General features: G+C 51.9%; 1 protein-coding gene across 1 annotated transcript; it reads right to left on the minus strand.

Annotated features, from left to right (window-relative positions):
* Positions 1–9,278: 9,278 nt before the first annotated feature.
* LOC123768526 (peptidyl-prolyl cis-trans isomerase-like) lies at positions 9,279–25,248 on the minus strand. Its single transcript, XM_069326209.1, has 3 exons — positions 25,106–25,248; positions 11,021–11,236; positions 9,279–10,908 (listed from the first exon to the last, which is right to left on the minus strand). Exons 1-3 carry the CDS (start codon positions 25,220–25,222, stop codon positions 10,396–10,398), a joined length of 846 nt encoding a protein of 281 aa, XP_069182310.1. The 5' UTR covers positions 25,223–25,248; the 3' UTR covers positions 9,279–10,395.
* Positions 25,249–26,611: the final 1,363 nt, after the last annotated feature.

A 26,611-nucleotide genomic window follows, 5' to 3' on the forward strand; every position in this document is an offset into this window, starting at 1 on the left:
TAGAATCGCTGTTTACCAACGTACCTGTGGACGAGACAATCGGAATGATAGCCGACAGAGTGTATCGTGATCCAGCCTGTACTCCTCTTGACATGCCAGAAAGTATTCTGAGGAAACTACTCCAAGCTTGTACTAAAGAGGCACCCTTCTTGAGCCCGGATGGGCATATGTATAAGCAAGTAGATGGGGTCGCTATGGGTTCTCCCCTAGGTGTCCTGTTTGCAAACTTCTACATGGGTACCATCGAGCAAAAAGTCTTAGTCGACATGAACTTGAAACCGGCCATATACTGCAGGTATGTTGACGACATTTTTACACAGGTACCTGATGTCAGACATCTGCAGGAGCTGAAGGAGGCATTTGAGCAGAGTTCCGTGCTGCGTTTCACTTACGAGACGGAAAAGGATGGGAAGCTGCCTTTTCTAGATGTAACAGTCATGGAAAAGGGCGGAGGTTTCCACACTGCAGTCTACACAAAGGAAACAAACATAGGAATGTGCCTAAATGCCAACAGCGACTGCCCTGACAGGTACAAGAGGAGTGTTGTTAACGCATACGTCGACCGTGCTCTCAGCCACAGCTCAGAATGGAAGCAAGTCGACGAAGAACTCTGTAGGGTAAGGCAGGTTCTAGTCAATAACGGCTTCTCCAATGGTTTCATCGAAGACATCATAAGAAGGAAAGTGAAAAGCCATGCAACCTCCGAAGAGACAACTAACACAACACCTATACCCCCTATTAGACTATTTTACAGGAACTTCTTTTCCACAGCTCATAAAACAGAGGAAAGGGTCCTGAAAGATATTGTTAATAGAAACGTTATCCCTACAGACAAAAATCAGAGGATACAACTGACGATTTACTATAAAACCAGAAAAACGGCCAGCCTACTCATGAGAAACTCTCCAGACACGAAACAGAACGCTTTAAAAGAGACTAACGTCGTCTATGCCTTCAAATGCCCACTTGGGGACTGTAAGCTCCAAAAAACCCAGTATATAGGCAAGACAACAACATCTCTTTCTAGGCGTTTAACGATGCATAAACAACAGGGCTCCATTAAGGAACATATAATCTCTTCCCATAACCAAACCATCGCCAGAGAAATCCTAGTAAACAACACAGAAATCATCGATAGATACAGCGATAGCAGGCGGCTTGACGTTTGCGAGGCACTACACATCAAGAAGTCAACACCAGCAATCAACAGCCAATTATTGCACAACTATATTCTACCCACCTCAAGACTCCGCTCCAATATAGAAGCATCAAGAAATATGGACCAATAGGCTTTCTACAAACACTTCTATTCAATATCCATTGTTTCGTGTTCTGTCTTGTGTTGATACTTTTAATACCCTATTAATATCCTCTAATGCCACATCATCCTTCCCACCTCACTCAAATGTAATGCCACATCACCCTTCCCACCTCACTCAAATGTAGATATAAAATCAGGGAAACGCAAGTTCTAATCAGTTGTGTATTTGTGAAGTCTTTGAAAATGTAATAAGTTTTACGAAACGCGCCCGTGTCGCGTCAGACTAGAAATAAAAATGAATTTTGGAGAAGTGATTTTTGATTTACCTCCAACAGTGAAGCATAATGTACGAAAGATTGAGAAAATTCGTGTTAGAATTATTAATCTTACTTTTTCGGTCATATTTAATAAAATATATATATATATATATATATATATATATATATATATATATATATATATATATATAAATATACACAAATATATATATATATATATATATAAATATACACAAATATATATATATATATATATACTGTATATATATTATACTATATATATATATATATATATATATATATATATATATATATATATATATATATATATATATATATATATATATATATATATATATGTCGTACCTAGTAGCCAGAACGCACTTCTCAGCCTACTATGCAAGGCCCGATTTGCCTAATAAGCCAAGTTTTCTTGAATTAATGTTTTTTCGACGACCTAACCTACCTAACCTAACCTAACCTAACTTTTTCGGCTACCTAACCTAATCTAACCTATAAAGATAGGTTAGGTTAGGTTAGGTAGGGTTGGTTAGGTTCGGTCATATATCTACGTTAATTTTAACTCCAATAAAAAAAATTGACCTCATACATAATGAAATGGGTAGCTTTATCATTTCATAAGAAAAAAAATAGAGAAAATATATTAATTCAGGAAAACTTGGCTTATTAGGCAAATTTGGCCTTGCATAGTAGGCTGAGAAGTGCGTTCTGGCTACTAGGTACGACATATATATATATATATATATATATATATATATATATATATATATATATATATATATATATATATATATATATATATATATATATATATATATATATATATATTAACGGGGAGTAACCTACAGTATCAATGGAAAACATAGCCTGACCAAATATCAGTAAGTGTCTAGGGGAGCGAAAGGCTAACAAAAAATATTCCAGTTTACTGGGCATTAACATAACATAAATGCTGCTAATACCAATACAGGGTGGTGGTGTCATAACTATTAACAAATGAGGTATGAGGAATCAATATCATATACAGCACAATGGCATCACTTTCAACCTCCCGGCGAACAAGGAAAAACGTTAGTGCAAAGTGCTCTCAGCGTTTCGGGCCATCGAGCGGAAACACTGAAAACTGTATACTCTTTTCACTGTCCTGATCTTAATTTTCGATGTACACTTTATTTTTGTACCAATGTGCTCGCAATAGAATGTTCTAGAAGAACATATGTATAAAATGTCACCAAACTGTGATTTAAACCATTACCAATAAAGAAACTACATGGATCACTAGCCGTGAGCTCCAAACAGCTGTGAGGTGTTTCCATTCTTTTTAGGGTTGTCAACTCCACACTTGTCCTACAGCGTTAAATTTGGTATCTTTGAGATCGCAATAAAATTCCCTATACGGACCTATGCATATAAATGAAGAATCATGATCGCGGCCCACCCGCAAGAGTGAGGGAAGTGGGCGAAGTGTTACCTGATACCGCACATCAGCGATCACCAATAGTTTTACCACGAAGCTACAAGACAATGCCGTTCTCCCAAAAAGGCTATGTGGCTACTAAAGAAAACGTAAATTTTATGGCAAACATGTTCATACTATCCCCAAGTCGATCGGATAAGAATTGAATTTTATAGAAATATTTGTTCGTCGGACATAAAAATATGTCTACTTGGGACACTTCAAGTGACCCCCGGCATACATGATCTTGTGTTCGCGGGGGAGGAAAGTGTTTTAAGGGGGCGACAGATTGTCAGAATCAAAGTTGTTCAATGTCAACCAATATTATTTGACTAGTTGTATATGAAAAGTGCTTTAATTGTCCCAAGTTTCAGTACTGCAGCATAAATAGAAAGGGAGATTTTTTTTTTCAACGTTTTTTACACATTTTTAAGTACACACTTCAGAACACACGTTTCAGATATAATTGTTGACCAGACCACACACTAGAAGTTGAAGGGACGGCGACGTTTCGGTCCGTCCTGGACCATTCTCAAGTCGATTGTGATGAGGAGATAGAGACAGGCAATAAATAGGCAAGAGAGAGCTGAGGAGGAAAGTAAGGTGTAGGGGATAGTAGTAATAATGAGAACTGCAGAAGGTCTATTGGCCCATACGAGGCAGCTCCTATTATAACCATTGAAGGGGAAGTAATAGGAATAAGAAGAGGATAGCAAGGGAGCGTAGGAGAAGACAATGCACAGAAAAAGAGAGAAGAGAGAAAGAAAAGGAAAGAGAAAAAGAGAAAGATAAATGGAAGGGGAAAGCTTATGTTAAGTCACGTTTGTTAGAAAGATTAGAGCATTTGAGTATATAATGTGAAAGGGAAGAGTCCACAGCAACAAAGCCAGGACTCAAGTTCATGTTGGGTACTTTGTGTATAAGAGCCGATTCTACAAGACGGCGTCTGTGTAGAGTAGAGGCAGGAAAGATTATTTTGGAGGAAGACCAATCAATGGGATGATTAGAATCCCTCACATGGCAGAAGAGAGCATTGTTAGTGTCTGCAGACTTAACACTTCTCTTGTGCTCTTTAAGTCTGTCATTCAGTGTACGGCCAGTTTCGCCAAAGTATTGGAGAGGACAAGAAGAACAGGAAATAGAGTAGACACCAGCAGCATTAGAAGCAGGAGGAGCAGTGTGAACTAGATTACTACGAAGTGTGTTAGTTTGTCGAAAGGCGAGTTTAATGTCAAGAGGACGAAAGGTATTGGTAAAAGTTTTGAGTTCAGATATGAAGGGAAGGCATAGTACAGTGCTACTAGTGTTGGAAGCAGGTTTAGGATGAAAGAAATTTCGTTTAGCTTGAGAGTAGGCACAGTTGATGAAATGCAAAGGATAACCAAGGCGAGAGAATGATTTGTAGATAAAGGCAATTTCAGAATCAAGAAACTGAGGGTCGCTGATGCGTAGAGCGCGAAGGAAGAGAGAGACGAGGACACTTTTCTTAACAGAAGGAGGATGGTAGGAAAAGAAGTGAATGTACATGCCACTATGCATGGGTTTACGGTAGACAGAGAAAGAGAACCCAGACACAGAGCTGTGAACATGCACATCAAGAAAAGGAAGGAGGGAATTAGATTCCCACTCAACTTTGAAATGGATAGGAGCCAGATTGTTAAGAGAGGCGAGGAAAGGCTGGAAAAGATTAAGGTCATGAGGCCATAAAGCAAAAATGTCATCAACATAGCGAAGCCAGAGAGAGGGACTCTCTCTCTGTGTGGTCTGAACTTCTAGTGTGTGTGTGAAGTTCTAGTGTGGAACTTCTAGTGTGTGGTCTGGTCAACATACTTCAGCCACGCTATTGTGACTCATCGCCTGCATTCAGATATAATTATTCTGTGACACTTTTCTGACACATTAGCATATAATAAAGGACCTTGAGATATAGAATTTCCAAAACATCTTTAGTTTTCCTAATACAAATGTTCAAAGTTCCCAAATTTTTTTTTGCAAATATGGCATGTTTATTGCTATTATAAAATCAATAAATGAACTTAGAGAAAAATTAAAACTCTCAAATGTAGAGATATGCCCTCCACATATACTGTGTAAGTTTCATGTAAATTGAATAAAAAATGAATCAGTTTTGTAAACGTTTGTGTCAATCGAAAAAAAAACAGAAATGAATGAAGTCGAAGGTTCTAAAATCTGTGGCTGAGGTTGACATCATCCAATTTTCTCCAAAATTTGCGTCGTTACAGATAGGCTTACGTACAGTCAAGTTTGTAAGTTTGATGCAAATCGCCCGAAAAAAATGAAAAAAAAAAATTATTAAAAAAAAAAAAAAAAAAATTTCTTAAATTTTTTTTCAATTAAACTAATTATAATATTTGTTTAATGTATACTATTGTGATAGCAAAGAGTCATAGCTATGATTTCAGTTGACACTTTTGATTGATAATCGATTTTGACCATTTTGGCATAATTTTCACAACTCCTTCAATATTTTGTTTCTCCCTTCCTATTTATGCTACGATGCTGAAACTTCGACCAGATGAAACACTTTTCATATGGAACTTGTCAAAAAAGTTTGATTGAAATCGAACGAGTTTTCATTTGTTGCATTTTTAGGGCAAATTGGAATCTGACGCCCCCTTAAATTAACTTAAGATCCTCAGATACCCCACCTCACTAAGATATATAACAGCACCTATCAACTGGTATAAAGGATGCACAATGGTAGAATTGATCCATGGTATACATTACTGCAACATGACAAATATCCTAGCAGTCAAATGACACAAATAAGGTCACAAAACCCGGAGCGTAGCGGCAACACATGCGCTCGACTGAGAAAATCAAAGAGTGACCGCCCAGAGCCATGCTGGCCGGGAGCGACACTGTAACCACCTCTATGAGTCAGCTGACTCCTCTCTTTCAAATATCTCAAGTTCATATACAGACATATCTCGATCAAGAACTTCTAATTCATATATCAACAAAATAAAGACTATAATACACAACCTTACACAATAATACATATCAGTAATTCAGTACATTAAAGATTATATCATGATATAAAAATATGTGAACAAAGAATTCATATTGACAAGACATGGTAACACTGGCGGGAGAGGGGAGGAGGGGTTAAGGGAGGATTTCAAGACGTCTGCCCGCCAGCCATTATACATAAGTATACATGATTACAATATAAAGTATACCTATATACAACATGTGTATCAAAACTATGTGGTATACATCTCACAATGCCAAAATCTAATTTAATGTTAGAGGACAATTTAATGAACAATAATGAAAGGGAAATTACACAGTATACATGACAGTAATACATCCGAGACCTAAATTTATACATTCTCCATCATAGTTCACATAATATTTCCTATACAGCATTATGTAGCATTCCATAATATAAGCATATACGGATGTTTTTCAAGCTACATTACATTAGGCTACTGCTAATCACTAGACCTCTAATATTTATTTATTTATTTATTTATGCATATACAAGAATGTACATAAGGAATGTGAGGATACAAATATGGTAATTACAGTCTTGTAAAGCCACTAGCACGCGCAGCGTTTCGGGCAGGTCCTTAATCTAAGAAAATTTTAAGGAGGTAAATACTTGCAAAAATTATAGACAAAAAAATTATAACAGATTACATGAAATGAAAAAAAAGATGAGAGAAAATTGTAGGTACAGTATATTAAAGCACATAGGTAGCTAAGATTGATTGCAATGACAGCTTGAATGGTAGTTGACAAAAAAATTGGTAGGCACAATACAGCAGAAACAATATAAGATTGATTGCAATGACAGCTTGAATGGTAGTTGACAAAAATTGGTAGTCACAATACAGCATATGGCTAGCACATAAAAAAAGACAGCAATGAACACAATGATAAGGTTGTTTGATATAACATAAAAATTAGGAGATTGGGTAACACTAGGTACAGAGCAAATTTAAAGCTCAGTGTAGGAAACTAAGAAGATGAAGTTAGGTACTTTTTGGTTTTGCTTTTAAATAAGGCAAAAGTTTTACAGTTTTTCAATTCACTAGGGAGTGAGTTCCATAGACTAGGTCCCTTAATTTGCATAGAGTGTTTACACAGATTAAGTTTGACCCTGGGGATATCAAAGAGATATTTATTTCTGGTGTGGTGATAATGGGTCCTATTACATCTGTCCAGGGAGAGTTTCAGAGCATGGTTTGCATTTAAGAACAGGGTTTTGTAAATGTAGTTGACACAAGAGAATGTGTGGAGGGAGTTAATATTTAGCAAGTTTAGGGATTTAAACAAGGGAGCTGAGTGTTGTCTGAAAGCAGAGTTAGTTATTATTCTGATAGCAGATTTTTGCTGTGTGATGATGGGCTTAAGGTGGTTTGCAGTGGTAGACCCCCATGCACAGATACCATAATTAAGATAGGGGTAGATTAGTGCATAATATAGTGAGAGGAGAGCAGAGTTAGGAACATAATATCTGATTTTGGAGAGTATACCAACTGTCTTAGAGACTTTCTTAGTTATGTGTTGAATGTGGGTGCTGAAGTTGAGTCTCTTGTATATATTCACAAATACATGGCAAGGACTTATGGTACAGATATATAATATACAAAGATATATGGGAAATACATTGGCAATACACATTTAATACTAGTGTGTTGTCGAAAAAAGAATAACTACATATATTAATATTCGTGATACTAGGCTAATCAGCCAAGACATCACTATACAGTTTGAGCACATCATACACCAGCTACAGTATGATCATACTGGGGTATGTGTGGTCATAACACCACCTCACACCCATATGGTAATATCACAACACACCATGGTCCAGTATGGCAATATCACAACACACCATGGACCAGTATGGTAATATCACAACACACCACGGACCAGTATGGTAATATCATAACACACCATGGACCAGTATGGTAATATCACAACACACCGTGGATCAGTATGGTAATATCACAACACACCATGGACGATTATGGTAATATCACAACACACCATGGACCAGTATGGTAATATCACAACACACCATGGTCCAGTATGGTAATATCACAACACATCATGGTCCAGTATGGTAATATCACAACACACCATGGTCCAGTATGGTAATATCACAACACACCATGGTCCAGTATGGTAATATCACAACACACCATGGTCCAGTATGGTAATATCACAACACACCATGGTCCAGTATGGTAATATCACAACACACCATGGTCCAGTATGGTAATATCACAACACACCATGGTCCAGTATGGTAATATCACAACACACCATGGTCCAGTATGGTAATATCACAACACACCATGGTCCAGTATGGTAATATCACAACACACCATGGTCCAGTATGGTAATATCACAACACACCATGGTCCAGTATGGTAATATCACAACACACCATGGTCCAGTATGGTAATATCACAACACACCATGGTCCAGTATGGTAATATCACAACACACCATGGACCAGTATGGTAATATCACAACACACCATGGTCCAGTATGGTAATATCACAACACACCATGGTCCAGTATGGTAATATCACAACACACCATGGTCCAGTATGGTAATATCACAACACACCCATGTGATAGTGAAGTGATGGTAGTATAGCAGTGGTAGTGAGGTGATGGTGATTTGACAGTGATGGTGATACAGTAGTGATGGTGAGGTAGTGATGCTGTAGCAGTGATAGTGATATATCAGTGAATATAAGGAGGAAATATATCAGTGTGAGGTGATAATGCAGAGAAAGTGAAATGATGTTGGTGTAGCAGTGATAGTGTTATGTGATAGTGAGCTGTTGGTGATATAACAGTGACAACAGCTGTCATATAGTGATACCAACAATTTGTTACTCAACATGGTCAGTATATGACCCTAAGTGTGGGACCTGGGGTGATGGTGATATATGGAGGTGATAGTGATACAGCAATGATAGGTTGCAGTATTGAGAAAATATAGCATTGATGGTGATACAGCCGTGATTGTCAGGTATATGATACCAAAGTATAAATACCAAAGTGTTAAATACCAAAGATAGTGAAGTTATGATGATAGAGTGATAAAGGTGTGTCCTTAAATTACATTGGCATCAAAACACGCAGTCAATGGTGATGCAGGAGTGATAGTGATGATGGTGGTACAGTGAACTAGAGTGGCAGCACAACACCACAGTAGTGATGGTGATGGTACAGTGAACTAGAGTGGCAGCACAACACCACAGTAGTGATGGTGATGGTACAGTGAACTAGAGTGGCAGCACAACACCACAGTAGTGATGGTACAGTGAACTAGAGTGGCAACACAACACCACAGTAGTGATGGTGATGGTACAGTGAACTAGAGTGGCAGCACAACACCACAGTAGTGATGGTACAGTGAACTAGAGTGGCAGCACAACACCACATTAGTGATGGTGATGGTACAGTGAACTAGAGTGGCAGCACACCACCACATTAGTGATGGTGATGGTACAGTGAACTAGAGTGGCAGCACAACACCACAGTAGTGATGGTGATGGTACAGTGAACTAGAGTTGCAGCACAACACCACAGTAGTGATGGTACAGTGAACTAGAGTGGCAGCACAACACCACAGTAGTGATGGTGATGGTACAGTGAACTAGAGGGGCAGCACAACACCACAGTAGTGATGGTGACGGTACAGTGAACTAGAGTGGCAGCACAACACCACAGTAGTGATGGTGGTGGTACAGTGAAGTAGAGGGGCAGCACAACACCACAGTAGTGATGGTGATTGGTACAGTGAACTAGAGTGGCAGCACTAAATCACAGTTGTGATAGTGATGGAACAGTGAACTAGAGTCGCAGCACTACACCCCATTAGTAATGGTGATGGTACAGTGAAGCAAAGTGGCAGCACAACACCACAGTAGTGATAGTGAAGGTACAGTGACCTAGAGTGGCAGCACAACACCACAGTAATGATGGTGATGGTACAGTGAACTAGAGTGGCAGCACAACACCACAGTAGTGATGGTGATGGTACAGTGAAGTAGAGTGGCAGCACAACACCACAGTAGTGATAGTACAGTGAAGCAGAATGGCAACACAACACCAAAGTAGTGATAATGATGGTACAGTGACCTAGAGTGGCAGCACAACCCTTCAATAGTGATGGTGATGGTACAGTGAACTAGAGTGGCAGCACAACACAGTAGTGATGGTGATGGTACAGTGAACTAGAGTGGCAGCACAACACCACAGCAGTGATGGTGGTGGTACAATGAACTAGAGTGGCAGCACAACACCACAGTAGTGATGGTGATAGTACAGTGAACTAGAGTGGCAGCACAACACCACAGTAGTGATGGTGGTGGTACAGTGAACTAGAGTGGCAGCACAACACCACAGTCCACAACAGTCACCTCCCTAATGTTACTGTGGTTGACTGCTGCCCTCACCACATCCAGGCCGTTCACCACATCACCGAAGACATATGGCCACTGGCGACCACCCTGGCGGTCCCTGGTGGTGATGCCGAACTGGGCACACCTGGAACCCTCCGGCCCACCGATGGCACACACAACTCCTGCCTGGCCTGACTCCCGGTACTGCCCCTGGAGGTCAGGCAGCAGTGGGGCTCCTCCCTTACCATCATTACTCTCGTAGTCTCCGCCCCCCACATACTCCCCCGGCCCACCCTTGTACTTCACGTTCAACAGTTTAGTGTTGCGGTAGGTGTGGCCCCGCTGGCCCGTACACAACAACACAAACTGTCTGGCCAGCGGAGTGTCAGGGGTCAGCCGGATGGTGACCCGCCCTCTTGTTGACCCCGCCCACCCGAGGTCAAGGAACGCCAGGGTGCAGGAGGGTTCCAGCACGCCCACAACCTCACTCTCCTGCAGAAAATGAAATAAATCATGCTGATAACTGTATAACAAAATGTTATCATATTAGTAATCATAAATCAATAAGTCAGTAATGTAAGACTAGTATGTGTAATACAGTAACCTGGAGGGCGTGGGCGTGGGCGGGCGTGGGCTGACGCAGGAGTGGGTGGAGGTACAGCTGTCCGTCTTGTAGAGTTATCCTGGCGGAGCGACGGCCATCTTGGTCTTCCTGGACGGCCAACACCCGGCCAGCCTCCACCAGCCTCTTGACGGCCACCACCCGGCCAGCCTCCACCAGCCTCTTGATGGGCTCACTCATCCTGCAGAGGTCCTCAACCTGTGGACAGTGTAAGCCCCATTATCACCTGTGGACAGTGTCAGCACCATTATGACCTGTGGTCAATGTCAGCCCCATTATGACCTGTGGTTAGTGTCAGCCCCATTATCACCTGTGGACAGTGTCAGCACCATTATCACCTGTGGTCAATGTCAGCCCCATTATGACCTGTGGTTAGTGTCAGCCCCATTATCACCTTTAGTCAGTGAGAGACCCATTACCAGTCAACCACATCTACCATATTCACCACAAACAGCACATTACACTACACATAAACTGAAGCCAGTGAAGGAAAGCACCTACTGGCAAAGGGTTGGTGCTGGACCTATAGCTCCAGCCCCCCCTCTACTGGCAGGCGGTTGGTGCTGGACCTGTAGCTCCAGCCCCCCTCTACTGGCAGAGAGTTGGTGCTGGACCTGTAGCTCCAGCCCCCCTCCCCTAGTGGCAGAGGGTTGGTGCTAAACCTGTAGCTCCAGCACCCCTCTACTGGCAGGGGGTTGGTGCTGAACCTGAAGCTCCATCCCCCCCTCTACTGGTACGGGGTTGGTGCTGGACCTGTAGCACCAGCCCCCTCTACTGGCAGGGGGTTGGTGCTAGACCTGTAGTTCCAGCCCCCCTTTACTGGCTGGGGGTTGAAGCTGGACCTGTAGCACCAGCCCCCCTCTACTGGAAGTGGGTTGATGCTGCACCTGTAGTTCTAGCCACCCTTTACTGGCAGGGGGTTGATGCTGGACCTGTAGCTCCAGCCCCCCTCTACTGGCAGGGGGTAGGTGTTGGGCATGTAGCTCCAGCCCCCCTATACTAGCATGGGGTAGGTGCTGGACCTGTAGCTCCAGCCCCCTTCTACTGGTAAGGGGTTGGTGCTTGACCTGTAGCTCCAGCCCCCCTCTACTGGCAGTGGGTTGGTGCTGGACCTGTAGCTCCAGCCCCCCTCAACTGGCAGGGGGTAGGTGCTTGACCTGTAGCTCCAGCCCCCCTCTACTGGCAGTGCTTTGGTGCTGGACCTGTAGCTCGAGCCCCTCTATACTGGCAGGGGGTTGGTGCTGGGCCTGTAACTCCAACCCCCCCCCTCCCTCAATTGGCAGAGGGAGGTTGGTGCTGGACCTGTAGCTCCAGCCCTTCCTCTACTGGCATAGGGTTGGTGATGGACCTGTAGCTCCAGACCCCCTCTATTGGCATGGGGTTGGTGCTGGACCTGTAGCTTCAGCCCCCCTCTACTGGCAGGGGATTGATGCTGGAGCTGTAGTTCCAGCCCCCCCCCCCCTCTACTGGATGGGGTTGGTGCTGGACCCATAGCTTCAGCCCCCTTCTACTGGCACGAGGTTGGTGCTGGACCTGTAGCTCCAGCCCCTCTCTACTGACAGGGGGGTTGGTGCTGAACCTGAAGCTCGAGCCCCCCACCTCTACTGGCAGGGGGATCGTGCTGGACATGTAGCTTCAGCCCCCCTCTACTGGCATGGGGTTGGTGCTGGACCTGTAATTCCAGCCCCCCTCTACTAGCAGGGGGTTGGTGCTGGACCTGTAATTCCAGCCCCCCTCTACTGGCAGGGGGTTGGTGCTGGCCCTGTAACTCCAGGCCCCCTCTACTGGCATGGAGTTGGTGCTGGACCTGTTACTCCAGCCCCCCTCTAATGGCAGGGGGATGGTGCTGGACCTGTAGCTCCTGCCCCCCTCTACTGGCAGAGAGTTGGTGCTGGACCTGTAGCTCCAGCCCCCCTCCCCTAGTGGCAGAGGGTTGGTGCTGAACCTGTAGCTCCAGCCCCCCTCTACTGGCAGGGGGTTGGTGCTGAACCTGAAGCTCCATCCCCCCCCTCTACTGGTACGGGGTTAGTGCTGGACCTGTAGCACCAGCCCCCTCTACTGGCAGGGGGTTGGTGCTGGACCTGTAGCTCCAGCACCCCTCTACTGGCTGGGGGTTGAAGCTGGACCTGTAGCGACAGCCATCCTCTACTGGCAGGGGGTTGGTAATGGACCTGTAGCTCCACCCCCCCTCTACTGGCAGGGGGATGGTGCTGGACCTGTAGCTCTAGCCCCCCCTCTACTGGCAGTGGGTTGGTGCTGGACCTGAAGCTCCACCCCCCCTCTACTGGCAGGGGGTTGGTGTTGGGCCTGTAGCTCCAGCCCCCCCTCTACTGGCATAGGTAGGTGCTGGACCTGTAGCCCAGCCCCCTTCTACTGGCAAGGGGTTGGTGCTTGACCCGTAGCTCCAGCCCCCCTCTACTGGCAGTGGGTTGGTGCTGGACCTGTAGCTCCAGCCCCCCTCTACTGGCAGGGTGTTGGTGCTGGAGCTGTAGTTCCAGCCCCCCACCCCTCTACTGGATGGGGTTGGTGCTGGACCCATAGCTTCAGCCCCCCTTCTACTGGCACGAGGTTGGTGCTGGACATGTAGCTCCAGCCCCCCTCTACTGACAGGGGGGTTGGTGCTGAACCTGAAGCTCGAGCCCCCCACCTCTACTGGCAGGGGGATCGTGCTGGACATGTAGCTCCAGCCCCCCTCTACTGGCATGGGGTTGGTGCTGGACCTGTAATTCCAGCCCTCCTCTACTAGCAGGGGGTTGGTGCTGGACCTGTAACTCCAGCCCCCCTCTACTAGCAGGGGGTTGGTGCTGGACCTGTAGCTCCAGCGTCCCCTCTACTGGCAGGGGGTTGGTGCTGGCCCTGTAACTCCAGGCCCCCTCTACTGGCATGGAGTTGGTGGTGGACCTGTAACTCCAGCCCCCCTCTAATGGCAGGGGGATGGTGCTGGACCTGTAGCTCCAGCCCCCCTCTACTGGCAGGGGGTTGGTAATGGACCTGTAGCTCCACCCCCCCCCCCTCTACTGGCAGGGGGATGGTGCTGGACCTGTAGCTCCAGCCCCCCCTCTACTGGCAGTGGGTTGGTGCTGGACCTGAAGCTCCACCCCCCCTCTACTGGCAGGGGGTTGGTGTTGGACCTGTAGCTCCAGCCCCCCTTCTACTGGCATTGGGTAGGTGCTGGACCTGTAGCCCAGCCCCCTTCTACTGGCAAGGGGTTGGTGCTTGACCCGTAGCTCCAGCCCCCCTCTACTGGCAGTGGGTTGGTGCTGGACCTGTAGCTCCAGCCCCCCTCTACTGGCAGGGTGTTGGTGCTGGACCAGTAGCTCCAGATCCCCCACCCGTCTACTGGATGGGGTTGGTGCTGGACCTGTAGCTTCAGCCCCCCTCTACTGACAGGGGGGTTGGTGCTGGACCTGAAGCTCGAGCCCCCCCCCTCTACTGGCAGGGGGGATCGTGCTGGACATGTAGCTCCAGCCCCCCTCTACTGGCATGGGGTTGGTGCTGGACCTGTAACTCCAGCCCCCCTCTACTGGCAGGGGGATTGGGGCTGGACCTGTAGCTCCAGCCCCCCTCTAGTGGCAGGGGGTTGGTGATGGGCCTGTAGCTCCAGCCCCCCTCTACTGGCAGGGGGTTGATGCTGGACCTGTAGTTCCAGCCCCCCCCCCTCTACAGGATGGGGTTGGTGCTGGACCTGTAGCTTCAGCCCCCTTCTACTGGCATGGGGTTGGTGCTGGACCTGTAACTCCAGCCCCCCTCTACTGGCAGGGGGGTTGGGGCTGGACCTGTAGTTCCAGCCCACCTCTACTGGCAAGGGGTTTGTGCTGGACCTGTAGCCCCAGGCCCCCTCTACTGGCAAGGGGTTCGTGCTGGATTTGTAGCTTCAGCGTCCCCCCCTCTACAGGCAGGGGGTTGGTGCTGGACCTGTAGCTCCAGCGTCTCTCTACTGGCAGAGGGTTGGTGCTGGACCTGTAACTCCAGCCCCCCTCTACTGGCATGGAGTTGGTGCTGGACCTGTAACTCCAGCCCCCTCTACTGGCAGAGAGTTGGTGCTGGACCTGTAGCTCCAGCCCCCCTTACCTAGTGGCAGAGGGTTGGTGCTAAACCTATAGCTCCAGCCTCCCTCTACTGGCAGGGGGTTGGTGCTGAACCTGAAGCTCCTTCCCCCTCTCTACTGGTACGGGGTTGGTGCTGGACCTGTAGCACCAGCCCCCTCTACTGGCAGGGGGTTGGTGCTGGACCTGTAGCTCCAGCACCCCTCTACTGGCAGGAGGTTGGTGCTAGACCTGTAGCTCCAGCCCCCCTCTACTGGCTTGGGGTTGAAGCTGGACCTGTAGCGCCAGCCCCCCTCTACTGGCAGGGGGTTGGTGCTGGACCTGTAGCTCCAGCCCCCCCTCTACTGGCAGTGGGTTGGTGCTGGACCTGAAGCTCCAGCCCCCCTCTACTGGAAGTGGGTTGGTGCTGCACCTGTAGCTCCAGCCCCCCTCTACTGGCAGGGGGTTCGTGCTGGATTTGTAGCTTCAGCCCCCCCCCCTCCCTCTACTGACAGTGGGTTGGTGCTGGACGTGTAGCTCCAGCACCCCCCCCCCCCCACTACAGGCAGGGGGTTGGTGCTGGACCTGTAGCTCCAGCCCCCCCTCTACTGGCAGTGGGTTGGTGCTGGACCTGAAGCTCCAGCCCCCCTCTACTGGAAGTGGGTTGGTGCTGCACCTGTAGCTCCAGCCCCCCCTCTACTGGCAGGGGGTTCGTGCTGGATTTGTAGCTTCAGCCCCCCTCTACTGACAGGGGGGTTGGTGCTGGACCTGAAGCTCGAGCCCCCCCCCCTCTACTGGCAGGGGGGATCGTGCTGGACATGTAGCTCCAGCCCCCCTCTACTGGCATGGGGTTGGTGCTGGACCTGTAACTCCAGCCCCCCTCTACTGGCAGGGGGATTGGGGCTGGACCTGTAGCTCCAGCCCCCCTCTTGTGGCAGGGGGTTGGTGATGGGCCTGTAGCTCCAGCCCCCCTCTACATCCAGGGGGTTGATGCTGGACCTGTAGTTCCAGCCCCCCCCCCTCTACAGGATGGGGTTGGTGCTGGACCTGTAGCTTCAGCCCCCTTCTACTGGCATGGGGTTGGTGCTGGACCTGTAACTCCAGCCCCCCTCTACTGGCAAGGGGGTTGGGGCTGGACCTGTAGTTCCAGCCCACCTCTACTGGCAAGGGGTTTGTGCTGGACCTGTAGCCCCAGGCCCCCTCTACTGGCAAGGGGTTCGTGCTGGATTTGTAGCTTCAGCGTCCCCCCCTCTACAGGCAGGGGGTTGGTGCTGGACCTGTAGCTCCAGCGTCTCTCTACTGGCAGAGGGTTGGTGCTGGACCTGTAACTCCAGCCCCCCTCTACTGGCATGGAGTTGGTGCTGGACCTGTAACTCCAGCCCCCTCTACTGGCAGAGAGTTGGTGCTGGACCTGTAGCTCCAGCCCCCCTTACCTAGTGGCAGAGGGTTGGTGCTAAACCTATAGCTCCAGCCTCCCTCTACTGGCAGGGGGTTGGTGCTGAACCTGAAGCTCCTTCCCCCTCTCTACTGGTACGGGGTTGGTGCTGGACCTGTAGCACCAGCCCCCTCTACTGGCAGGGGGTTGGTGCTGGACCTGTAGCTCCAGCACCCCTCTACTGGCAGGAGGTTGGTGCTAGACCTGTAGCTCCAGCCCCCCTCTACTGGCTTGGGGTTGAAGCTGGACCTGTAGCGCCAGCCCCCCTCTACTGGCAGGGTGTTGGTGCTGGACCTGTAGCTCCAGCCCCCCCCCTTCTACTGGCAGGGGGATGGTGCTGGACCTGTAGCTCCAGCCCCCCCTCTACTGGCAGTGGGTTGGTGCTGGACCTGAAGCTCCAGCCCCCCTCTACTGGAAGTGGGTTGGTGCTCCACCTGTAGCTCCAGCCCCCTCTACTGGCAGGGGGTTCGTGCTGGATTTGTAGCTTCAGCCCCCCCCCCCTCCCTCTACTGACAGTGGGTTGGTGCTGGACGTGTAGCTCCAGCACCCCCCCCCCCTCTACAGGCAGGGGGTTGGTGCTGGACCTGTAGCTCCAGCCCCCCCTCTACTGGCAGTGGGTTGGTGCTGGACCTGAAGCTCCAGCCCCCCTCTACTGGAAGTGGGTTGGTGCTGCACCTGTAGCTCCAGCCCCCCTCTACTGGCAGGGGGTTCGTGCTGGATTTGTAGCTTCAGCCCCCCCCCCTCCCTCTACTGACAGTGGGTTGGTGCTGGACGTGTAGCTCCAGCACCCCCCCCCCTCTACAGGCAGGGGGTTGGTGCTGGACCTGTAGCTCCAGCGTCCACTCTACTGGCAGTGGGTTGGTGTTGGACCTGTAACTCCAGCCCCCCTCTACTGGCATGGAGTTGGTGCTGGACCTGTAACTCCAGCCCCCCTCTAATGGCAGGGGGATGGTGCTTGACCTGTAGCTCCAGCCGCCCTCTACTGGCAGAGAGTTGGTGCTGGACCTGTAGCTCCAGCCCCCCTCCCCTAGTGGCAGAGGGTTGGTGCTGAACCTGTAGCTCCAGTCCCCCTCTACTGGCAGGGGGTTGGTGCTGAACCTGAAGCTCCATCCTCCCCTCTACTGGTACGGGGTTGGTGCTGGACCTGTAGCACCATCCCCCTCTACTGGCAGGGTGTTGGTGCTGGACCTGTAGCTCCAGCACCCATCTACTGGCTGGGGGTTGAAGCTGGACCTGTAGCGCCAGCCCCCCTCTACTGGCAGGGGGTTGGTAATGGACCTGTAGCTCCACCCCCCTCTACTGGCAAGGGGATGTTGCTGGACCTGTAGCTCCAGCCCCCCCCCCCCTCTACTGGCAGTTGGTTGGTGCTGGACCGGAAGCTCCAGCCCCCCTCTACTGGAAGTGTGTTGGTGCTGCACCTGTAGCTTCAGCCCCCTCTACTGGCAGGGGGTTGGTGTTGGGCCTGTAGCTCCAGCCCCCCCCCCCTCTCAACTGGCATGGGGTAGGTGCTGGACCTGTAGCCCAGCCCCCTTCTACTGGCAAGGGGTTGGTGCTTGACCCGTAGCTCCAGCCCCCCTCTACTGGCAGTGGGTTGGTGCTGGACCTGTAGCTCCAGCGCCCCTCAACTGGCAGAGGGTAGGTGCTGGACCGGTAGCTCCAGCCCCCTTCTACTGGCAGGAGGTTGATGTTGGATCTGTAACTCCAGCCCAACTCTACTGGCAGTGCTATGGATCTGGACCTGTAGCTCGAGCCCTCTATAGTGGCAGGGGGTTGGTGCTGGACCTGTAGCTCCAGCCCCCTCTACTGGCAGGGGGTTGGTGCTGGACCTGTAGCTCCAGCCCAATTCTACTGGCAGGGAGTTGGTGCTGGACCTGTAGCTCCAGCCTCCCCTCTACAGGCAGGGGGTTGGTGCTGGACCTGTAGCTTGAGCCCCTCTATACTGGCAGGGGGTTGGTGCTGGACCTCTAGCTCCAGCCCCTACTCTACTGGCAGGGGGTTGGTGCTGCACATGTAGCTCCAGCCCCCCTCTACTGGCAGGGTGTTGGTGCTGGACCAGTAGCTCCGACCTCCCTTCAACTGGCAGGGGGTAGCTGCTGGACCTGTAGCTCCAGATCCCCCCCCCCCCAACTCAACTGGCAGGGGGGGTTGGGTTGGTACTGGACCTGTAGCTTCAGCCCCCCTCTACTGGCAGGGAGTTGGTGCTGGACCTGTAGCTCCAGCCCCCCCCCTCTACTGGCAGTGGGTTGGTGCTGGACCTGTAGCTCCAGCCCCCCTCTACTGGCATGGGGTAGGTGCTGGACCTGTAGCTCCAGCCCCCCTCTACTGGCATGAGGTTGGTGCGGGACCTGTAGCTCCAGCCCCTCTCTACTGGCAGTGGGTTGGTGCTTGACCTGTAGCTCCAGCGCCCCTCAACTGGCAGGGGGTTGGTGCTGGACCGGTAGCTCCAGCCCCCTTCTACTGGCAGGGGGATGATGTTGGACCTGTAACTCCTGCCCAACTCTACTGGCAGTGCTTTGGTGCTGGGCCTGTAACTCCAACCCCCCCCCCCCCCTTCCCTCAACTGGCTGAGGGAGGTTGGTGCTGGACCTGTAGCTCCAGCCCTTCCTCTACTGGCATGGGGTTGGTGTTAGACCTGTAGCTCCAGCCCTTCCTCTACTGGCATGGGGTTGGTGTTGGACCTGTAGCTCCAGCCCCCCTCTACTGGCAGGGGGGTTGATGCTGGACCTGTAGTTCCAGCCCCCCCTCTACTGGATGGGGTTGGTGCTGGACCTGTAGCTTCAGCCCCCTTCTACTGGCACGGGGATGGTGCGGGACCTGTAGCTCCAGCCCCCCTCTACTGACAGGGGGGTTGGTGCTGGACCTGAAGCTCGAGCCCCCCCCCCTCTACTGGCAGGGGGGATCGTGCTGGACATGTAGCTCCAGCCCCCCTCTACTGGCATGGGGTTGGTGCTGGACCTGTAACTCCAGCCCCCCTCTACTGGCAGGGGGGTTGGGGCTGGACCTGTAGTTCCAGCCCACCTCTACTGGCATGGGGTTGGTGCTGGACCTGTAACTCCCAGCCCCCCTCTACTGGCAGGGGGGTTGGTGCTGGACCTGTAGCCCCAGGCCCCCTCTACTGGCAAGGGGTTGGTGCAGGACCTGTAGCTCCAGGCCCCCTCCAACTGGCAGGGGGTTCGTGCTGGATTTGTAGCTTCAGCCCCCCCCCCTCTACAGGCAGGGGGTTGGTGCTGGACCTGTAGCTCCAGCGTCTCTCTACTGGCAGGGGCTTGGTGTTGGACCTGTAACTCCAGCCCCCCTCTACTGGCATGGAGTTGGTGCTGGACCTGTAACTCCAGCCCCCCTCTACTGGCAGGGGGATGGTGCTGGACCTGTAGCTCCATCCCCCCTCTACTAGCAGAGAGTTGGTGCTGGACCTGTAGCTCCATCCCCCTCTCTACTGGTACGGGGTTCAAGCTGGACCTGTAGCACCAGCCCCCTCTACTGGCAAGGGGTTGGTGCTGGACCTGTAGCTCCAGCACCCCTCTACTGGCAGGGGGTTGGTGCTAGACCTGTAGCTCCAGCCCCCCTCTACTGGCTTGGGGTTGAAGCTGGACCTGTAGCGCCAGCCCCCCTCTACTGGCAGGGGGTTGGTGCTGGACCTGTAGCTCCAGCCCCCCTCCTCTACTGGCAGGGGGATGGTGCTGGACCTGTAGATCCAGCCCCCCTCCCCTCTACTGGCAGTGGGTTGGTGCTGGACCTGAAGCTCCAGCCCCCCCCCCCCCCACTACTGGAAGTGGGTTGGTGCTGCACCTGTAGCTCCAGCCCCCCCTCTACTGGCATGGGGTAGGTGCTGGACCTGTAGCTCCAGCCCCCTTCTACTGGCAAGGGGTTGGTGCTTGGCCTGTAGCTCCAGCCCCCCCCCTCTACTGGCAGGGGGTTGATGTTGGACCTGTAGCTCGAGCCCCTCTATACTGGCGGGGGTTGGTGCTGGACCTGTAGCTCCAGCCCCTTCTCAACTAGCAGGGGGTTAGTGCTGAACGTGCAGCCCCGCCCCCCCCCTCTACTGGCAGGGGGTTGGTGCTAGACCTGTTGCTCCAGCCCCCCTCTACTGGCAGGAGGTTCGTGCTGAATCTGTAGCTCCAGCCCCCCTGTACTGACAAGGGGTTGGTGCTGAACCTGTAGCTCCAACCCCCCTCTGCTGGTAGGGGGTTGGTGCTGGACCTGTAGCTTCAGCCCCCCTCTACTGGCAGGGGGTTGGTGCTAGACCTGTAGCTCCAGCCCCCCTGTACTAGCTGGGGGTTGGTGCTGGACCTGTAGCTCCAGCTCCCCCCCCCCCTCTCTACTGGCAGGGGGTTGGTGCTGAACCTGTAGCTCCAGCCCCCCTCTACTGGCAGGGGGTTGGTGCAAGACCTGTAGCTCCAGCCCCCCCTCTACTGGCAGGGGGTTGGTACTGGACATGTAGCTCCAGCCCCCCTCTACTGTCAAGGTGTTGGTGCTGGAATTGTAGCTCCAGCCCCTCCCCTCTACTGGCAGGGGGGTTGGTGCTGAACCTGTAGCTCCAGCCACCCTCTACTTGCAGGGGGTTAGTGCTGGCCTTGTAGCTCTAGCCCCCCCCCCCCTCTACTGGCAGGGGGTTGGTCCTATAACTGTAGCTGCAGCCCCCCTTTTTTGGCAGGGGGTTGGTCTTGGACCTGTAGCTCCAGCTCCCCTCTACCGGCAGGGGGTTGGTGCTGGACTTGTAGCTCAAGCCCCTCTCTACTTGCAGGGGGTTGGTGCTGGACCTGTAGCTCTTGTCCCCCTCTATTGGCAGAGAGTTGGTGCTGGACCAGTAGCCCCTCTACTGGCAGGGGGTTGGTCTTATAACTGTAGCTGCAGCCCCCCTTTTTTGGCAGGGGGTTGGTCCTGGATCTGTAGCTCCAGCACCCCGCTGCTGGTAGGGGGACGGTGCTGGACCTGTAGCTCCAGCCCCCCTTTACTGGCAGGGGGTTGGTGCCGAACCTGTAGCTTCAGCCCCCCTCTACTGGCAAGGGGTTGGTGCCGAACCTGTAGCTCCAGCCCCCCTCTACTGGCAGGGGGTTGGTGCCGAACCTATAGCTCGAGCCCCCCCTTTACTGGCAAGGTGGTTGGTGCTGAACCTGTAGCTCCAGCCCCCCCTTTACTGGCAGGGTGGTTGGTGCTGAACCTGTAGCTCCAGCCCCCCTCTACTGGCAGGGGGTTGGTGCCGAACCTATAGCTCCAGCCCCCCCTTTACTGGCATTGTGGTTGGTGCTGAACCTGTAGCTCCAGCCCCCCTCTACTGGCAGGGTGGTTGGTGTTGGACCTGTAGCTCCAGCCCCCCTCTACTGGCAGGGGGGTTGATGCTGGACCTGTAGTTCCAGCCCCCCCTCTACTGGATGGGGTTGGTGCTGGACCTGTAGCTTCAGCCCCCTTCTACTGGCACGGGGATGGTGCGGGACCTGTAGCTCCAGCCCCCCTCTACTGACAGGGGGGTTGGTGCTGGACCTGAAGCTCGAGCCCCCCCCCCCCTCTACTGGCAGGGGGGATCGTGCTGGACATGTAGCTCCAGCCCCCCTCTACTGGCATGGGGTTGGTGCTGGACCTGTAACTCCAGCCCCCCTCTACTGGCAGGGGGGTTGGGGCTGGACCTGTAGTTCCAGCCCACCTCTACTGGCATGGGGTTGGTGCTGGACCTGTAACTCCAGCCCCCCTCTACTGGCAGGGGGGTTGGTGCTGGACCTGTAGCCCCAGGCCCCCTCTACTGGCAAGGGGTTGGTGCAGGACCTGTAGCTCCAGGCCCCCTCCAACTGGCAGGGGGTTCGTGCTGGATTTGTAGCTTCAGCCCCCCCCCCCTCTACAGGCAGGGGGTTGGTGCTGGACCTGTAGCTCCAGCGTCTCTCTACTGGCAGGGGCTTGGTGTTGGACCTGTAACTCCAGCCCCCCTCTACTGGCATGGAGTTGGTGCTGGACCTGTAACTCCAGCCCCCCTCTACTGGCAGGGGGATGGTGCTGGACCTGTAGCTCCATCCCCCCTCTACTAGCAGAGAGTTGGTGCTGGACCTGTAGCTCCATCCCCCTCTCTACTGGTACGGGGTTCAAGCTGGACCTGTAGCACCAGCCCCCTCTACTGGCAAGGGGTTGGTGCTGGACCTGTAGCTCCAGCACCCCTCTACTGGCAGGGGGTTGGTGCTAGACCTGTAGCTCCAGCCCCCCTCTACTGGCTTGGGGTTGAAGCTGGACCTGTAGCGCCAGCCCCCCTCTACTGGCAGGGGGTTGGTGCTGGACCTGTAGCTCCAGCCCCCCTCCTCTACTGGCAGGGGGATGGTGCTGGACCTGTAGATCCAGCCCCCCTCCCCTCTACTGGCAGTGGGTTGGTGCTGGACCTGAAGCTCCAGCCCCCCCCCCCCTACTACTGGAAGTGGGTTGGTGCTGCACCTGTAGCTCCAGCCCCCCCTCTACTGGCATGGGGTAGGTGCTGGACCTGTAGCTCCAGCCCCCTTCTACTGGCAAGGGGTTGGTGCTTGGCCTGTAGCTCCAGCCCCCCCCCCCTCTACTGGCAGGGGGTTGATGTTGGACCTGTAGCTCGAGCCCCTCTATACTGGCGGGGGGTTGGTGCTGGACCTGTAGCTCCAGCCCCTTCTCAACTAGCAGGGGGTTAGTGCTGAACGTGCAGCCCCGCCCCCCCCCCTCTACTGGCAGGGGGTTGGTGCTAGACCTGTTGCTCCAGCCCCCCTCTACTGGCAGGAGGTTCGTGCTGAATCTGTAGCTCCAGCCCCCCTGTACTGACAAGGGGTTGGTGCTGAACCTGTAGCTCCAACCCCCCTCTGCTGGTAGGGGGTTGGTGCTGGACCTGTAGCTTCAGCCCCCCTCTACTGGCAGGGGGTTGGTGCTAGACCTGTAGCTCCAGCCCCCCTGTACTAGCTGGGGGTTGGTGCTGGACCTGTAGCTCCAGCTCCCCCCCCCCTCTCTACTGGCAGGGGGTTGGTGCTGAACCTGTAGCTCCAGCCCCCCTCTACTGGCAGGGGGTTGGTGCAAGACCTGTAGCTCCAGCCCCCCCTCTACTGGCAGGGGGTTGGTACTGGACATGTAGCTCCAGCCCCCCTCTACTGTCAAGGTGTTGGTGCTGGAATTGTAGCTCCAGCCCCTCCCCTCTACTGGCAGGGGGGTTGGTGCTGAACCTGTAGCTCCAGCCACCCTCTACTTGCAGGGGGTTAGTGCTGGCCTTGTAGCTCTAGCCCCCCCCCCCTCTACTGGCAGGGGGTTGGTCCTATAACTGTAGCTGCAGCCCCCCTTTTTTGGCAGGGGGTTGGTCTTGGACCTGTAGCTCCAGCTCCCCTCTACCGGCAGGGGGTTGGTGCTGGACTTGTAGCTCAAGCCCCTCTCTACTTGCAGGGGGTTGGTGCTGGACCTGTAGCTCTTGTCCCCCTCTATTGGCAGAGAGTTGGTGCTGGACCAGTAGCCCCTCTACTGGCAGGGGGGTTGGTCTTATAACTGTAGCTGCAGCCCCCCTTTTTTGGCAGGGGGTTGGTCCTGGATCTGTAGCTCCAGCACCCCGCTGCTGGTAGGGGGACGGTGCTGGACCTGTAGCTCCAGCCCCCCTTTACTGGCAGGGGGTTGGTGCCGAACCTGTAGCTTCAGCCCCCCTCTACTGGCAAGGGGTTGGTGCCGAACCTGTAGCTCCAGCCCCCCTCTACTGGCAGGGGGTTGGTGCCGAACCTATAGCTCGAGCCCCCCCTTTACTGGCAAGGTGGTTGGTGCTGAACCTGTAGCTCCAGCCCCCCCTTTACTGGCAGGGTGGTTGGTGCTGAACCTGTAGCTCCAGCCCCCCTCTACTGGCAGGGGGGTTGGTGCCGAACCTATAGCTCCAGCCCCCCCTTTACTGGCATTGTGGTTGGTGCTGAACCTGTAGCTCCAGCCCCCCTCTACTGGCAGGGTGGTTGGTGCTGGACCTGTAGCTCCAGCCCCCCTCTACTGGCAGGGGGGGGTTGGTGCTGGACCTGTAGCTCCAGCCCCCCTCTATTGGCAGGGGGTTGGTGCTGGACCTGTAGCTCCAGCCCCCCTCTACTGGCAGGGGGTTAGTGCTGGACCTGTAGCTCTAGCCCCCCTCTACTGGCAGGGGGGGTTGGTGCTGGACCTGTAGCTCCAGCTCCCCTCTACTGGCAGGGGGTTGGTGCTGGACCTGTAGCTCCAGCCCCCCTCTACTGGCAAGGGGTTGGTGCTGGCATTGTTTGGGAGTTTGTTGGCAGTTTCAAGGCTTCAGTCTCTTCGAACCCAGCAGCGGTCTGTTTTGGTTCACTGTCTTCCTGGATGCTTTCCCGGTAGGTTGGTGGAGTGTCACCCGCTCTCTGTGCCTCTGTGAGAGGGGCCAGGAATCCCGGGTTCAAAAGAGGATCATGGGTTAAATCACCATGCAGGCCTGAAATGGATCCCATGTTTCCTTTCACCTGATGTCTCTGTTCACCTACCAGAATATATTTTTCTAGGAGTTAGACAACTATTTTAGATTGTATGTTAAGGAAAGTCAGTAGTTGACCTTGGGGAACCCCAATAAACCTAAGAACAGGCTTCCTCTCCTCAAAGCGCAACTCAATATCTTGTGAGATGACCTATGAGAGAAAATAAAAAACTTACTGTTAATTGCTTCTTGGGTATCTCTCCAGTAATTCCCTGAACTTTATTCATGATGCTGGAGGCTGAGTCTCCCAGGTGTACGGGGTCAGCTGTGGCACCTGTCTCTGTGGTCATCATCTCCAGGGCCTCCCTGATGGTCTCCTGCACCTGTCATTACCAACACAAACATTAATGGTGGAGGCTGAGTCTCCCAGGGGCCAGATTCACGAAGCAGTTACGCAAACACTTACGAACCTGTCCATCTTTTCTCAATCTTTGGCGGCTTTGTTTACAATTATTAAACAGTTAATGAGCTCCGAAACACCAGGAGGCTGTTTATAACAATAACAACAGTTGAATGGGAAGTTTTCATGCTTGTAAACTGTTTAATAAATGTAACCAAAGCCGTCAAAGATTGAGGAAAGATGTACACGTTCGTAAGTGCTTTCGTGAATCTGGCCCCAGGTGTACGGGGTCAGCTGTGGCACCTGTCTCTGTGGTCATCATCCCCAGGGCCTCCCTGATGGTCTCCTGCACCTGTCATTACCAACACAAACATTAATGGTAGAGGCTGAGTCTCCCAGGTGTACGGGGGTCAGCTGTGGCACCTGTCTCTGTGGTCATCATCTCCAGGGCCTCCCTGATGGTCTCCTGCACCTGTCATTACCAACACAAACATTAATGGTGGAACCTGGACTATAATGAAGCATCAGGCTCTGAGTAAAGTAACTGGACCATAATGAAGCATCAGGCTCTGAGTAAAGTAACTGGACTATAATGAAGCATCAGGCTCTGAGTAATGTAACTGGACTATAATGAAGCATCAGGCTCTGAGTAAAGTAACTGGGCTATAATGAAGCATCAGATTGAGTAAAGTAATTTGACAATATAAGTAATGTTTCTCTACACAGACCACAGTGTAGAGAAACACCAAGATGACAGTTGAATTTATTAATAAAAATGTTTCAAGTGTTAGAGCAAAAAGTTTCCTATACATGAAGTCAACTCTCATCTTTATGTGTCTCTATGTCAAAAGTGTTTATACAGAGGCAATACTACACTCAGTTGGGTGAAAACAATGTGACCTTCAGCAGCGTACCTTCACTGAGGTGTGGATAGTCTTGACATTTGGGAAAAGTTCCTGGCACTTCTGGAGCCAATCTTCAATCTTCATGCTGCACTCATCAGCTGTGCCTATGGTTGTGTCAACCTCCTGTAGGGTGTTGACTATGTCGAGGTTCCCCAACATGGCCTGCAGCTGAGTCTTCCCTTCCTCTCCTTGTGTTGTCATATCTATCACACTGGTATCCTCCAGTTCCAAGAGCTGCATTGCTGACTTGTTCTGCTCTACCAGAGCATAGAGTCTGTCCTGGAGCTGGAGGTGGTGAGTCTTCCAGTCCCCCAGCTGCCCCGGTACTCCCCCAGCTGGAACAGTACCTCTTCACAGCTAATAATGAGGCTGCTGATGCTGCTCTTCTGCTCCTGCACCAGGGAACGTAACTTCTTACTGATGCCTCTGGCGGGACC

This window comes from Procambarus clarkii, chromosome 17 (genome assembly GCF_040958095.1).
Source record: "Procambarus clarkii isolate CNS0578487 chromosome 17, FALCON_Pclarkii_2.0, whole genome shotgun sequence".
Taxonomy (NCBI): Eukaryota; Metazoa; Arthropoda; class Malacostraca; order Decapoda; family Cambaridae; genus Procambarus; species Procambarus clarkii.